At 34.7% G+C, this 17,795-nt stretch overlaps 1 protein-coding gene across 1 annotated transcript; it reads right to left on the reverse strand.

Annotated features, from left to right (window-relative positions):
• Positions 1-14,206: 14,206 nt before the first annotated feature.
• On the reverse strand, positions 14,207-15,123 carry LOC122478669 (40S ribosomal protein S6-like). The gene has a single exon (XM_043572208.1). It carries the CDS (start codon positions 15,121-15,123, stop codon positions 14,266-14,268), a length of 858 nt encoding a protein of 285 aa, XP_043428143.1. The 3' UTR covers positions 14,207-14,265.
• Between the last annotated feature and the right edge of the window lie 2,672 nt (positions 15,124-17,795).

The following is a 17,795-nucleotide window of genomic DNA, read 5'->3' on the forward strand; positions in this document are numbered from 1 at the left end:
ATTTTTTTTCTTTGATACATATTCTACCTCTAGAAAATAATGCATAAAGCTTCCTAGCAAAGAATATCCCCCAAATAGTACATCCACAAAGTAAGAGAATTTCTTATATTTCAACATAGTTGATTTTTTAAAAATTCTCATTTATGGAGAGAAGATTTAGGGAAGAAAACATAAAAATTTTAAGAAAGTACATCAAAATGCATTATGTGTTAATAATCCTAGAAATAATTGATACAGTATTATAAATCTATTTTTAGGATTCAGACCAGAAAACTTAAGTAATGTTCTCAAACTCACACAGCAACCTCACATAGGTGAAAGACAGGATTTTAGACTAGGACAAATGTAGCAAATTTTTTATTTCTCTTTGTCCTTCTTCCCCTTTATTTCTTACCTCCTATACCAAATGATTCTGGTCTCAGGAATGAAACTTAAGTTAATATTACTCCATTTTTTTAGCCACGTTAGAGGATTTTCTGTGCCCAATATCCTGAAACCAAACTACTATTTCACGAGAAAAATGTGTTTTGAGTTGTGAACAATCAATATGCAAACACTTATTGGTTACAATTCATAGATAAGACATGGTATATGCTCTGATTAAAAGATGGATCCAATATAAAATGTTCAATATGGGAAATCAAATAACCCCGAAAATTACATCATTTGAGAGTGAGTCATCAGCAGGTATGTTTCACAGGGAGTGGATTTTAAGCCTTTGAGCCATAACTTGTTTTATGGCAAGTTGTTAATACTGTAAGCACATCAGAGACAATATGATGCTATTACGAATAAAATCTTGGCAGAGACTCAGCATTCAAATTTCCTGTTTAGAAGTCAGTAAGGAAGATATTTTTCTTTCATGTGTATTAAAGAAAAAGGAGACATAACCACTTTTACAGAAAGAGGAAGAATGCTGAGATGGAGAAATACGGGTAATGCTTGCTGAGATAGAGCAGGCTAATCTACTTTATTTTCAGACAATGTCTTTGGACTAAAATTTGCAATTGTGCCTAACTTAAATTTGTCCTTAAAAATATTTTGTTTGGCTATAGAATGATGTCTCAAGTCCCACAAAACCCAGCAGAAATGTAAGGTTAATGCAGGTATTTAATTTTTGAAACATATGTTGTCTGATTATGTTTCCTGAAACTAAATTTATGAAACATAAATTCTTTCACATTAAACTGATTCAGATTTCATTGGATAAATTCCCTATATGTTTGTGTATTTCTAGTAAGTTTTAGAAATAAAATTAAAAGTTAAGAAATATTATCAGTTGATAAAATATGAATTCTGGTTTACATCGTATAAAGCTATTAATGAAAAAACAATAACCAAAATTAGAAAATATTTTTATATTTTAGATTATTATTTAGAGAGTAGTTAGAGTATTCTCTCTCTCTTTCTTAAATACATGCACACACAATACATCCTCATATATCCATATCCCCAAATGTCAACATATTTATTTTGTAATTTTAACCCTTAGAATTAGGAACACTCATAACAAATTTAATTGATATCAAAACAGTGTAGTAATCATGTACGTATTTAAGTCTTGCATTGAAATGCTAAATACTGACATTAATATCATTACTCATTAAAGTTTCAGGGAGTAATTTTAGAATTACATATTGGACAATAGGTAGGTTTTAGTAACAATAGTAGTCAGAAATGGAATTAAACAGAACTGTTGAACTAGTAATTGCAATTTCACCTATTATAAATTAAATCCATAGTTAAATAAAGAACTATATTTGAAGGTGATAAAGAAATTCCCCTTATTTCTATCAACCGCTTGACAGAAGCATATTATCATTATAGTTATCTTCACCTACATGATGCAAATACATAGGCTTTAGCAAGATATATGGTATTAATGGTCACAGAGAAAATTTACAAAAATATTTTATTAGTAAAATGAAAATTTTCCAGATTTATTGAGATATAATTGATATATATACCATTGCATAAGTTTAAAATGTACAATGTGATGATTGAAATATGTATATATTGTGAAATAATTACCACAATAAGGTTGGTTAACACATCTATCACCTCACATACTATATATATAATATATATTTAATGTTTATTTATTTTTGAAGGAGAGAGAGAAAGAGCACAAGCAGGGGAGGGGCAGAGAGACAAGGAGACAGAGAATATGAAGCAGGCTCCAGGCTCTGAGCTGTCAGCACAGAGCCCAACGTGGGGCTTGGACTCACAAACCACAAGTTCATGACTGAAGCCAAAGTCGGCTTTCAACCAACTGACCACCCAGGCACCCCTCACATACTATATTTTAACTTAATTTTCCAAAAATGTATTTATGGTTATAATTATAAAACATTAATTCCTGATAAATTTTAAAACACCTATAAATATAGATATATGGAAATAAAAAATAATTAAGTGACTAAATATTCTCAACATTGAACGCTTTCTTTTCCTATAAGCAAGGAATATGATAATTTGATATATATCCTTTTGGACATTTTTCTATGTTTAGGTTTTTGTGTGTGTTTCTGTATTCAAGGTTAAAAAACATAAATAGAACTGTATATGCTTTTAGGTAACCAGTCTTTTTTTAATCAAAATTTCTTTGGATTGTCTTTCATGTTAGTATATAGATACACTCCTCATTCGTTTTAACCACAGCATAGCATTCTATACTATAATTATAACATATTTTATTTTTTGTATGAAAAATACTGCAACTAGCACCCTTAAGTATATATGCAGGTTTGTCTATACAAGAGATGTCTAGATGAATAACTTCTTGAATCAAAGGGTACATGCTTTTAAATTTTGATAGAGACAGCCAGTATGCCTATCCACCATTCGTTGACTGCTTATCATATTCACCAGCAACATTTGATAGAGCCAGTTCCCATACCCAAAACAATTCAGGTAGAATGAAGGAATCATCTTATAACTTTTGCTCATATCATCATTCCAACAACAATCATTATTATTTTAAATTGTTTCTGATACTAATGAGGTTATTTTCAATGCATTTTGGGGGTTATATGTTATGCATGTTTGCTGTTCTTGGACTGTTTATTCATGTTTCTATTAAGTTGTTTCACTTATTTTATTTTACGATTTTTCTAATACTATATATTGCAATCCTTATCTGAAATAGAGTTCTTATGTATATGGCTTTTGTGTGGCCCTTTTTAAAAAAGTTTTATTTATTTATTTTGAGAAAAAGAGAGAGAGAGAGAGAGAGAGAGAGAGAGAGAGAGAGAGAGAGAGAGAATAAGTGGGGGAGGGACAGTGAGAGAGGGGGGAGAGAGAAAATCCTAAGCATGCTCCCTGCTGTTAGCATGGAGCCCAACGTGGGGCTTGACCTCAGGAATGGTGAGATCATGATCTGAGCTGAAACCAACAGTTGGATGCTTAACTGACTGAGCCACCCAGGCAAGACCCCTATTTTTTTTTTTGTCCACCTTTGTATCTTCTTATTTCTCAGACAATCTGATTCTCTCTGCCTCCTAATTTCTAGGAAAATTCCCTAAAATGTCCAGAAAACCGGTGGTATAGCTCCATGATTTTCCTTTCAATTATATATTCATTCTTAAGTACATACAAATGTATCTGCTATCTCACTAGAACCTAATGAAAGTAAGGACTTACATGTATGTATTCAAATACACATTTAGGCCAAGTCTGACATTAATGATTTATTTTAGAGTGACATATTTTCCTGTTGAATTGAAAGACATTTTCATGGGCTCTTGAATCAATCAATCTTTGCCTTGAACAGTAGTCCCTTCATTTAATAGCATGCTCCCAAATTAATCTCTCTAGGACTTATTTTTATATGCATAAAAGATATAAAAATTCTAATAATTCTACTTCATAAGGTTCTAAGGACTAAGTGAAACAGTAAATACAGTTACTTATGAAGTTCTAGAAATAAGTAAATTTTTACTAATTAGTGTTTTTCTTGTATATGTTTGGTGCTATGTACATAAAGGGGATGTCTGTGCCCATGCTCTTTGTGTTATTAAGCGCCAGATGGAAACATTATATATGAATTCAACCCAAGGTGTGAAGACATTTAAATAATATCCAATTTTTTTTAAAGTTTATTTATTTTGAGACAGAGTGAGAAAGCATGAGCAGGGGAGAGGCAGAGAGAAAGAGGGAGAGAGAAGATCCCAAGCCGGCCCTGCACTGCCAGTGCAGAGCCTGATGCGGGCCTCGAGCCCATAAACCATGAGATCATGACCTGAGGTGAAATCAAGAGTCCAAGGCTTAAGGGACTGCACCATTCAGGTGCCCCAAATCATATCCAATTTTTGGTTATACATACATTAGTTACTAAAATGGTAATCTTTCAACAACAACACATCTAGTATCTTATTTAGAGCTACAGCATATCTTCCCTTCTTGCCAAAATTTACATCTTAAACCACTTACTGTGAACCAAGGGGAATATATGCTACAGAGGGCTGAGAATGAGAGAAATCCCATGTGAGTTTATCACTGGTTTCTGGGAACTTAAAAAATGAAGTGTAGATTTAGACTGGTAAAAACTGATTGCATAGAAAAAGAGAAAGACACTGTATCTTTAATTTCAGCTCTGTTGAAACATTATGTGTAACTTCATCTTAGGCTTATTTCTTATAGCTCTTTTTGTCTCTGTTAGCACATAAATGCATGTAAAATAATTAATGATTAATGGTCAAATAAATGATGAATGTATACATAACTGCACTTAACTTCATACATTTCAAATGCAGAAATAAGGACATGCTTATTTTATAAGCCCTATTTTGCTTTGAATGAATTTTACATACCTGTAAGTATTACTATCTTGAACTTTCACCTGCATTTCTGGACTACATACATATTTCTCACTTTGTATATTTACAAGTAGCAAATGGGTTCCTCCTAGATTCCTGGACTCTCGTCCAGAGAACAGGAAATCCTCACTTTATACAACTTGTGATATTCATGAATTTCAGTGTATAAAGGTTTAAATAACACCAGTCCCCCAGCAACAAGGTGTAAATTTAATTACAATGGTAGATTAATCATAGTTAATTGCATTAAGTACCAAATTTGCTGCTAGCTCTTCAGTCCACAAATTATGCAAATAACAAATGCACACCATGATTTGTCATCCGCATTACTTCTTTCAGTCTGTTGGTGATTGATCAGTGTGCAACTGTTGTTTGGTACATGCACAGACAGCAATGCGAGCAGTTGTGTTGCCTCCTTATATCCTAGTGATAAACCAAGGTGGCATGTTGGAAGAAAGAATAATCAATAGAGGAAACTGGCCAAAAAGGATGAAAGTACAGCAATGAAATAAAAAGTCCATGTTCTGAAAACGAAAAACGTTTTTAAAGTTTATGCATTTATTTTTGAGAGAAAGAGAGAAGCAGAGAGAGAGAGACAGAGAGAGAGAGAAAGGCAAAGAGAGAGGGAGACTGGAGACAGAGAATCCCGAGCAGGCTCTTTGCTGTCAGCACAGAGCTGGATACGGGACTTGAACTCATAAACCTGGAGCTCATGACTGAAATCAAGAGTCAGAAGCTCAACCCACTGAGCCACCCAGGTGCCCCTGAAAATGAAGTTGGAATCAAATATAAATGAAGCTGTAGACTAAATGGATGACCATACACATGCTGGCATTGCCACCATTTGAGAATTCTAGATTTGCAGCCAGAGAAATTTAGTGAAGGCAAACTTAATCAACATGACTGAAAACAGTGGTTGTGATAAAAAGAATGAAGATACATCAGAGGCATAGACATTGGCAAAATCTCCACATTTAAGAAACTCCTGGAGATATTTCACAACATTGAAAGTTCAAAGGATAAAATGTTGGGAGCTGATCCAAGCTTATATTTGATGAGAAGAAGGCAACCATTGTTCAAACTGTATAAATGAGTCTTTTTTTTTTTTTTTACAAAAAAAAAAAAGGACAGTTTAATTCTCAGTGTTTCCTATTTTTAAATTACAGCGCACTACATAAATATTAGCATTTACACGAGTTTTTAATTTCTCTATATGTTTATAATTTGTACTAATAAACTTTTTAATGGTTTGACAAAAATTTTTAGAAGTCATACAACAACTGTAAGTTTTCCCATTGACTACTAAGACAGATGGTAACTAAAATTATTGCGGGGATCATTTCAAAATGTATAAAAATATCAAATCACTATGATGTACACCTGAAACTAACAGAATATTGCAATTATGCTTCAATTAAAAAATATTGCTTTGTATGATTTCAGCTTACAGGGTAATTTTCAGTCCCACACTACAATACAAATCAGGGACTTGCTGTAAATATTCACACTTAAAATGTTGTCTTTAAGCCCCACATATAGTACATCAGCAAATCTTGTTGACTCAGTCTTAAAATTTTTTTTTTTCAATGTTTATTTATTTTTGGGACAGAGAGAGACAGAGCATGAACGGGCAAGGGGCAGAGAGAGAGGGAGACACAGAATCGGAAACAGGCTCCAGGCTCTGAGCCATAAGCCCAGAGCCCGACACGGGGCTCGAACTCCCGGACCGCGAGATCGTGACCTGGCTGAAGTCGGACGCTTAACCGACTGCGCCACCCAGGCGCCCCATCAGTCTTTAAAATGTATTCAGAATGTATCACCACATTTGACCACTTTTCCTCTTATCAGCAGTGGTGATAATGAACCATTATGTCTTGATTTTTTATTACAACAACCTTGTAACTAATTTCTCTGTTTTCATCTTCTCAGACTATTTACATCAAAGCAACCAGAATGGTTTTGTTTAAACTGGAGCCCGACCACATTATTCTCCTGTTTATAACCCTCCAATGGCTCCCATTTCACTCGGAATAATAGCCAAAGTCCTAGAAATGGCCAGCAAGGCTCTACAAAGATCCATCTTCCTAGGCCCTTGACTCACTGGCCTTGTCTCTACTGTCTGCATCAATCACTGCTGCCACATAGTCCTCGTCCTTTTCCCTCAACCTTTGCAGATAAGTTACAGCCTTATGAAATGTTTACTTTTTGGTGCTCTTCCCTGCCTGGAAAGCAGTTCAACTACCCATTCACAAGTCCTTCTTTTTCTCTTAGGGCGCCATTGTGTTCATAAGTCATCTCTGACCTTTTAAATTGTCACTCCTTCCCAACATGTTATTTTCCCTTCTTTGCTTTCTTCTTCTTCAAAACACTTATAATTTTTATAATGTGAAAATATTCTGTATTTACACAACAAAACATATTGTTATGTTAATTGCATTTTGTTATATTATGATTTCCTTTTTCTCCTATGAGAATGAAAAGGCCATAGCACACAGCTTTTCCTCAACCTATATTTGATGAATACATGAATAAAAGAATGAAAAAATGGGTCCTTATGGGTGATTTCTCACATGATGTTATGAGCTCTGATAATTCTGATTGCCTATTGTGAAGGTGCTCTAAGATGTATCTTATAAAATAGTGCAATCCATGTGGGATTCTCCAGCTGTGGTCAGAGATATCACACAATATGCTGAAAAAATCAACTACCAAATCTTGTTATTCATTTATGCAGCCTAAGATTGTATCTAGGTGATTTTTTTTTTGATACTATACATTTTTAGATCACAGTGAGGTTGCTGTTGACTCCCAAAGTTATTTGTTTGTGCATATAGTATTTTTTAATTAAATATTTATAGGTGGAGGAGTGAAATGAAAGGCTGAGGTAATTTATTCTGTAGAGGAAAGCTGGACTGACTAGGGATGGTTAAAGCATACGTGTACTTAGGTGACTCTCTGAGTCAGGCTGTACAGTTGTACTGGAAAATTTGCTAGGATTCTAGCATTAGTTCTCTGTAAAATCTCTAGAAACTAAAACAATCACTTCAGATTTCCTTTGATTTGTACGATACACAATCACATGCATGCCTGTGTGTGAGTGCACATGTATACTTGCAAAATAAGATAACATAAGCACTAAACACTTTTGGAATATTCAGGTAAGGATTCACTCTGTTTCCAAAGGAAACTGTGCTAATATTAACCAAACAAATATGTTGCAATTGTTACTATTTCACTAGGTTAGCAGAAACTAGCACAGAATGGAGGGGTAATACTTTATCAGAAGTAATATAGTATAAGAAGCCGAGAAGGAAACTGGCCAGGAATAGCAGGAGTTCCAAAGGGAAACCATGACAGACACCAATTTAACTTGATACCTAAGAGGTATAGACATCAAGGGAACTGTTCCATGATCATAAAGGCATGGGCTACATTTATCTTCTCAATAAGGGGCTCACTAATCATATATGTGCCTTAAAGTTAAATTAGTCCCTAGATTTAAAAGAAAGTGACAAGATGTAGGAACTTCTACCTTATTTAGAACAGATGAAGATACCTTCAATAAAATGAAATACTTAGAAAATATTTTGCAAATGCAATTATACATTCAGGACACCTTTTGGTTGCCATAGGAGAGAAAAAAAGCAGAAGAAATATACACTACTGAAACCAAATAATGTACACATTTTAAGAAATGGTAAATTCAGCTCTTTGAGAAATAATACTTCAAGTCAAAAGAACAACACAGAAAATTCACAGATTCTGAACTGTGGGGAAAAAATGCTAATCTGACCAGGTAGACAGGATTGTCTCTGCTTATTGTCTCTGCTAAGAATAAGAAGGCAGGGATATCTGGAAGGCATGCTATGTTTCTGGAGGGATATATCAAGTCATGATTAAGAATCTAAAGATATAAACATCCCAATGACTACTGTATATTACTGATCCATGATGGAATGAAGAATTCTACTTCATGAAACCTGTAATATAATCTCATTCTTTTTGATTTCCTGATTACATAACTGAGGACACTTAAGAAGTTACATACATATATATACATGTATATATATTTCCTAATTGAAGTTTTTATTTAAAAGGCAAAGTCACACTGAGCAAATTAAAAGTTAACTGTATAGGAGCTGTTTAAAAGTGGTTTGATTTTCTGGACCTATATTATAAAACCAGAATTAGATTCTGAGAGATATGCTGGGGAAAAGATTGCACATATGACTGGCATCTGCCCAAATCTGTCTGAGGATAAAAACAATGGTGTCATATTAACAGTAGCAATAATTCTTTCTCTATCTTGTAACCAGTAGATAATTTTTTTCAGAAAACTTTTAGCTAGTTATTTCCGGGAGATTCTAGAGACCATCTCATACATACAGGCTACTTAGATACAATGTGATATCTATTGTTTTCTTTCTGTTTCATTCCATCTCTTTGCTTTTTATGTCTAATTCAGAAGCTTCAGATACGTATAAAGTCAGATATGTGCCATGTTACGCAATTGTCTATAATTTTGTCACCTGCTGATGCTACCAAAAGTTCATTGTGTTGACCTTCCAGGAATGCTACTACTTTGTGGGCAGCCTTCTGAACTCTGCCACTAAAACCACTCATGCAGCTATTAAGTTGACATCCTACCTAGGTCATACTATATTTTTTTGCATACAAGTGCAGATGTATTTTTCTCTTACTTCTGTTTATATCTTTGACTTTCAAGGATATTTGAGAGTCGTACAGAATTGTTGGTGAACTAGTTCTTTCTAATTTATTTACAGTTCCCAGGACTCAAATAAGAGGTGACTAGGGATGAGTCTGAAGTCAGTGTGAATTGTGCCATCATGCACTCAAAACAGTCCCTGCCTTAGTTGGGGCATTGTTATGACATCAACCTCCTGATCTTTTCTCCTTCTTCTCTTAGCATAATGTTTACCCAAGTAGCAGCTTAGTTTATGATACAAATAGTTTCCAAATAGACATGCACAACCAGTCCTTCAGACATACCCAGGAATGTTGGGGTCCTAGGAAAAGCTCTGGTTAAGCTTACACTTGAACTCTACATTGTAAGTTTCAGTATCTGGTTGTAATCTGTCCAAGAAGAATTTCATCAGACAGTGCTAAATAGGGATGAAAAACTTTATTAAAGACCATTGTAAAAGGGGAGAGAGATTCAACTCAAGTCTGCAGAAACAAAAGGTAGGGTGACATAGTGTAAAAGGAGTGGAGATTATTAGAAGGGAGGTTGTTGAATATGATTAAGTCATACCTGTTTTCTAATTGTTCCTTATTGGTTAGGTTTCTACATTCCCTCAGATCCTGGAAGATATGGATAGTATCTTTCTTGATAATTACATTTTAAAGAGATGGCTCCTGGGCCCTTGAGAAAGACATTCCTGAGCTATAAAACTTATAAGATGCTGAGAAAAGAATTTACTTCTCAAAGGGGAAGAAAAAGAATTTATAATTGCAAATTTCTAAAGCAAAAACTCTAAGAAAAGGTAGTTTGAGACCCCAAATCAGAAGGAAATGTGTTTAAAGTTTAGTCATGCTGAAGGGAACATTAAGGCTGTCTCCATCATAGGTAGGATAGTAAATGTCCAAATTCCATCATGCCATAGCAACCCAAGGAAAGGTCCTGAAGAAATAGTAAAAGAAAAATGATAGGGTGCCTAGGTGATTCAGTAGATTAAGCATCTGACTCTTGATTTTGGCTCAGGTCATGATCTTGCTGTTCATGAGTCTGAAAGCCCTGTGTTGGGTTCTGCACTGACAGTGTAGAGCCTGCTTGGGATTCTCTCTCTCCTTCTCTCTCTGCCCCTCCTGAGTGCTCTCTCTCTCTCTCTCTCTCTCTCTCAATAAATAAACTTTAAAAGAATGATGATGATGGTGATGATGATGATGATAGAAAAGCTGCTTTATTGATTTATTTCTATGTATCAAGTACTGTGTTAAGCTTTTTACATGGATACTTTATTTAAAATAAACTACTGAGGTAGTGACTTTAATTTCCATTTTTCAATAAAGATACTGAGTTTTAAAAAGTTTCCCAAGTTCACACAAACAGTAGCTAGTAGAGTCAAAATTCAAACCCAGGTATTTTGGTAGATGAACTAAAGGAACATGTATTACTAGCTGAATGCTGGCCATCCATACTTAGTCCTGGTAAACTAGGCTGGGTCAAATGGAACTGCAAGGATTAAATTAGAGTTTACTTAATCTAAGTCATTGTGTCCTAACTTCATAATTTTTGTCAACTTTGTAGTTTATAGTGTATTTTTTGCACTTTATACTATATTATTATTAACTTATTTTTCTCTCTCCTTCTTCTCTTCCTCCCTTCTCTATTGTAACCTCACCCTAAGCAGTAATACAAAAAAAAATCATCTCTAATATGATATAAAAGCATGCCAAGGGTAGGGGGGTAGTTCTGATTTATTTCCTGTTTATACTATTAACATAATTGGCATACAAATAAGACTATGATTAATACAAATTTAATGGAAGAATAAAGCAATCAGTGACCCACCAGTGGGAAATGTATGAGACTTGGAGAAACAGGGTCTAAGATATGTCTGTAGGAATGAAAGTGGATCTAATAGCTTCTTTTGTCAATATTCCCAAACTCACATCCTAATATTATATCTCTAGATCTCAACTTTGATGCTGAGAAAATTTGAAAATACAGAAGAATACATGAGTGAAAAAAAAGTGTAGTCTGTAGGAATGAACAGCAACAGTTTTATTAGACCATTAGCTAAATATAAGTGATTTACTATCAGAAAGCTACTGTTTTCTTAGGTTGTATAAAATGTGTTTAGAATAAATAAAATAAATGCAGATTTGAGAGATGGGAATGAGAGGCAGGGCACAACTCTCTATTTTTAAATATTTGAATATTTCTCATGTGAAAAGCAAGTACATTTATGCTATGGGACTAAAATATCAGAAGCAAGATTAATTAAATATATAAGATAAAGAATATCTGATTCCCACTAAAAACAAAGACTTCAAAAATAGCTTCATGGCTTGAAATAGAAATCATTGCCTTTGGAGTCAAAAATTTCTCCATTATTGGAAATGTTCATGAGAGATTTTGACTAGAGTATTATAGGATAGAATGAAAAACAGAATGATGAGGGATATACATATGTGGTTTTAGATTTGTGATTTGTTGTTTCTGTGATTCTGTATGGTCTCACTTTAGTATGCAAGATACCTCTGCTGTATTTTGTTCTCTCCTAGAAGATATGAACCAACTGAACAATTCCATAGTGCTGCAACCAGAGTAACACTAGGCCTAGGAATTGGGGAAAAGTAAAAACTATCGTAGGTACTAGAAGCAATTATATTGAGTTAGAAGGGATTAGAGCATGAAATCCATTATCAGAGCAAAAAAGAGGCTGCTCCTGGAAAGGGAATAAGACCTAATTAAACATACAGAATAACTAAAAGGGAGTTTTAAATTCAACTTTTAAAAGGAAGTTTTATAATAAGTTCTGCTTTGTTTTTTTACCTTTTAAAAAATGAGATTACATGTGGAATGCCAAATTACTCATCCTTGAAAGATTTTAAAGAAAGGATGAGCTAGAACCTTTCAAAATTTTGTGACAGAATTCTGTGATTTGGAAGAATACTGAATGGCATAACTTCTAAGTTTTTGTTCTAATATTAGGATTTGGATTTTGTGGTCTTTTACATTATAGAAATAGATATGTTTCAGACATTCTTTTTACAAATAAGAGACTTCCCATGTGTAATGATTTTTCAAAACACCATCTGCCTTAAGGTTCTATTACTGTGTATTCAATGATATATTGATGTGGAAATTAGTATGCCACCTGGCTTATACAGTTTTGAATGAACTCTCCAGTACTTTGTTACGAGGCAAATACAATGGACCCATTGTGCTAGACAGCCCCAGTTCTTTATGTTAGTAACTATCATATGGCTCTTACCTCCTGCTTTTATTTAACAGAAGAAAACAAAATAAAAATGATTCTGATTAGTTCACTGGATCAATAAAGTGAAAAGACCACTTGTAGACTCCAGTACTATTATCCTAATATTTGTTTTCTCCTTTCGAGTTTTAAATCATACAAGGTATTATGTGAAATGGATCTAATGTTCCTTTCAGGTCTGTCCAGTTTGATAAGTTAATAATTATAATTTAATGTCCTACTATTAAGTTTACTAATCATAATTTATCGAAATATTCTGTCCATATTATCAAAACAAAATTTTAAATTGTTTTAAGTAGTTTAAATTTGTAATATGAGTAGGATGGTAGTAATGTACTGTATAACAATAAATTGTAATAAGAAATCAGATTATAATGCTAATAGAGAATTTATATACATATATATTTATATGTCTATGCATATTCTTCACTTTTCTTGGGATTACACAGTCATATGTCATTTCATGATGACAGAAAAAATGTAAGTAAACATATTGTAAATGTGAATGCACTTTGGCTTGAAATGTTATATTTTAATGAAAATGCAATATTTGTCACATTTTCAACTTATGCTTTTGACACTTTGTCACTATGGAGCAGATGTGGAAATATAAAAAACTTGAGAACATTTTAAGTAGGGTGCTAACAGTGACAAAATTGCCCTTTTTGAGAAGATAAACTATTTGAAAGTTACAATCACCATAATAGCTATATGGATTTTATCTCTACCAGCATTACAATAGGAATGGAGTAGTCACAAGAATCATAGCTAGCTTTTATTGAGTGGTTATTATGTGACAGTCCATATACACAGCACGTTACATATATTATTACGTTATCAGAGCAAATTCAGAAATAAAAAAATTCCTCCATCTCATACTTCTTCCTTTGTCCCCAATTTATGGATAAGAATATTAAGCTTAAGTCGAGTAAACAGAAGACTTTGGATATTAGGCATGCAGTAAACTTGATTGTGAATAACTGCAGCATAAAGTGAAAGGGGTTTCTATATGGAAGGATGGCAATTAACATAAAATAAACAAGATGGAGAGAGGTAGGACAGGATAATGAGGGGCTTATATACTATGGTAAAAATTTCAGACATCACTTTGTACATGATTAAGAGCTAATTTAGTACTGTGAAAATGGAAATGCAAGATTAGATTTTAATAAGCAAGACAGACCAGTCCTGATATTCCAAAGTGATAAGTGCTATAAAGAAAATAAAGCAGATAATAGGACAGAGAGTGACAAATGGTGACGACATTGTGGGTTAAGAAGGTTACATTTGAACAGAGATCTTGATAATGAGAGACATTTGAGCTGAGATCCAAATGTTGAGAACAAATAAGTCATCTGAAAATCTTGTGGAGTAATAGTCAGGGGAAGATCAAATATCCTAAGATGGGGAAAAGTTTGGCATATCTTCTTTTTTTTTTTTTTTTTTACGTCTGATCTTATTTATTTGTTCCTCTTACAACAATCTCATTTTTGACTGGACTCAGACTTTGAAGTAGAAGCTCTCAGAGAAGACAGCCTCTGTCTCTTGGCAATCTGTTCCTGGCGCTTTTCTTTGGCCTCCTTCATTCTCTTGGCCAAAAGCTTAGCGTATTCTGCAGGCTCTTCCTTGTTTTTCTTAGTGCGCTGCTTCTTCAAAGCAATGCGCCGACGTTTGTGTTGGAGGACAGGTGGAGTAACAAGAAGCTGTATCTTGGGTGCTTTGGTTCCAGGTTTCTTACCTTCTTTATTTAGGGGCTTTCTCACAACATACTGGCGGACATCATCTTCCTTTGAGAGATTGAAAAGCTTGCGGATTCTGCTAGCTCTCTTGGGCCCCAGGCGACGAGGCACAGTAGTATCAGTGAGTCCAGGAATATCCTTCTCCCCTTTTTTCACAATGACCAAGTTGAGAACACTGAGATTGGCATCCACAATGCAACCCCGAACAGATTTGCGCTTTTTTTCTCCAGTCCTCCGTGGTCGGTAGCAGGAATGCCCCTTACTCAGCAATAGGCGGACACGGCCATGGGTCAAGACACCCTGCTTCATGGGGAAGCCTTGTTTGTCATTGCCACCACTGATTCGTACCACATAACCCTTCCATTCTTCCCCTAAAGCATCAGCAGCAACTTCTGTGGCCATTCGCTTCTCAAAAAAGGTATGAAGTTTGTGTTCATCGTCCACTTCAATGAGTTTCTGGCAGCCAGTAGCTGGGAAAGAGATGTTCAGCTTCCTGGTGAGGCTGCCTACCGCCTCTGAGGCGCCGGCATATCTTCTTAAGGATAAGCAGATTCCCATGTACATAAAACACAGTAAAAGAGGGGGAATGTGATAGGAGATCATGTCTGAGATGAAGGGTCAAGTCATGTGTGTGTCTTTGTGACACCATAGTAAATCATTTGAATTTTATTCTAATAGCAATGAGAGTGGACAACCGTTGGGATGATGTTTACCCAATGACTCCCCTAACCTGAGCCATTAAGTACATAACAGACTCATTAATCAGAAAAAGTAACACAGGAAGCATAGCAGGTATGAACATAAGTAAGAAAGTAACAGAGAAAATGAGTTTAACTCTGAATATATTTAGTTTTAAGTACACTGGAGCAATTAACTGGAGATCTCCTAAGGAAAAATCATGCACTCTGTGGGCCTGTAACACAAGGAATGAAGGGTGAAACCTTGGAAGCAGATGAGGCCAAATCAGCAAACTAATACAAATGGAATGAGAAGAAAGATGAAACTCTCAAGGATTCAATTTTAAGAGGTGTCAGGAGAAATGGAGAGTTAGTAGTAAAAAAGACGGGAAGGGAAATTGGAGTGTATAGGGTGGAGGAAGGCAGTGGAGAAGTAGATTTCAAGGAGAGAACATAAATAGTATCAAAACTAAAGAAATTTCAAATCAGATAAAATCTAACATTTTTTATCATTTTTGGCAATGGAGGGACAGGATGAGCTTTGGCATCTTAAGAGAGTACTGGAATTAATAATGCTTATAAAATACGATTTATTCAGAAAAAATTTAGAACAGTTTAAAGCTTATAGGAGGATGCAGAGAATTTCTGACTCTTATCTGGGGCAGTGGTATGGAACAGGAATAACCAGAGTTGCTCTCTAGCCTTGGAAATGTTGCAAGCCTGCTCAAGTATTGTGCCATAGAGATTATAAAACTAAACAGATGTCAGTTTATGTTTTCAGTGTCCTTAATCACTCTTCTACCTCTGCCTTTTTGCTTAAACGACTAATCTCAATGTTTCTCCCCACTTCTTTCCCTCTTCCCTTCTCTCTTTTGTTTCTGTAATTCTCTAGTCTCATATTTTGTTGTCAGTATAATTACTTGCTGTGGGCCGAATCGTGTTCCCTCAAAATTCATATGTTGAAGCCTTCACCCCATATCTCAGAATGTGATTGTATGGATAGAGGGCCTATAAAGAGATAATTAAGTTAATATGATTGCCATGAGGGTGAGTCCTAATCCAAAATTACTGCTATTCCTCCAAGAAGAAGAGACTTGGACACACCAGAGATGCACAAACATGAAGGAAAGAGTATGTGAAGAGGCAGCAACAGGGTGGCCATCTGCAAGCTGAGGAGAAAGGCTTTACAGGGAATGAACCCTGCTGGCACCTTGATCTTGAAATTGCAGCCTCCAAACTGTGAGAAAATAAATTTCCGTTCTTTAAGCCACCCAGCCTGTAGTCTTTGTTATGCAGCCCTAGAAAATAATACAGTGCCCTTCCTTACTCTTGTGGTTCTTCACTACCATCATAGGCCTCAGCCCATACTTTTCTCCACTTGCCTCCATCTTTTAAGTTTTCTATTCTGCATGTGCTCTTACTTCTGATAGTCCTAAACAATGCATTCATATTTTAAACAATGTACATAGATTTTAAGTCTCCAATGTAATCCTAGAGTAATCATCCATAAATATTTTAGACATTGATTTGTATGAAACTAATAATGCTGTGATGATAAAATCTGCCAATTGATGTAATTAGATGCAGTAGTATGGTGAATATGGTGCATGACTGAAGGAGTATCCAAGAAAAGGTCTAAAAAGAAGCCAAATCCAATGAAGCGAAACTACAGATCAACGTAAATCTTGAATATGTCTAAAAACTAAATTTATAAATATAGAGATTATATAGTCAAAAAAAACAAAAAAATCTTAGCTATATTAATTGATTGTTACGGATATATTTATCAGTGCAGTTAAGTTTGTAATAAATGCCGATGTAAACTTAGATGTAAGGGAGCAACTCTCAATTTTTTCCAGGCTGTTCATACTGTACTTATACAATTCCAGCTGCCATGATTTAAAAGGGGGTATTAACCAACCTGATTAGGGCCAGAAGACAGGATATTGAGTAGACTTAGTACCATTGACTAAAAGGAGAGACCTGGAAGGATTTTATAGTAAAGAATTAAAAAAAAAAGTTTTCATAATAGGTATCCTAAAATATTTAAGGGCTGTTATGTGAAGAAGAAATTCATTTTTTTCAAAGTGATCACAAAACAAATACAACCAATGAGAAAAGTTATAGGATGGCACATTTAAGAATCTATAAAAATTATTTTGCTTAAAAAGTAAAATGGTCTAATAAGTTAAGAAATTCTGCCATTGACAGGGCTCAGATTTTGGGTGAGCAAACATATGTTGCTAGTGTTTTATGGACTAGTAAAGCATTTACTGGGGATTTCAAAATTAGGCTCCATGACACTTGGGTGATTTTCTGAAGTTGCTTAATGAATCACATATCATAGCAGGGGCAGAAAGAAAGGGGCTAAGTAGTTGATATTCTTCAACTCTGTCTTATTTCAAGTGTAAGAGGCTTGTTTTATAGCATTGTATACTGCCCTTCTCAATGACTATTTCAGACCTTCTTTTCCTCAGACTTCATCACTGTGGCAACTATCAGGATTCAGGTAATAAAACAGAAGCTACCACTCTATATACTTAAAGCATCAAGAGATATTGTAGAGGAGGACACCTGGGTGGCTCAGTCAGTTGGGCG

This window comes from Prionailurus bengalensis, chromosome A1, assembly GCF_016509475.1.
Source record: "Prionailurus bengalensis isolate Pbe53 chromosome A1, Fcat_Pben_1.1_paternal_pri, whole genome shotgun sequence".
Lineage (NCBI taxonomy): Eukaryota > Metazoa > Chordata > Mammalia > Carnivora > Felidae > Prionailurus > Prionailurus bengalensis.

Bases quoted from the DNA above. Each gene is read 5' to 3' on its own strand.
- LOC122478669 (XM_043572208.1), bottom strand. From the start codon at position 15,123: ATGATCTCCTATCACATTCCCCCTCTTTTACTGTGTTTTATGTACATG.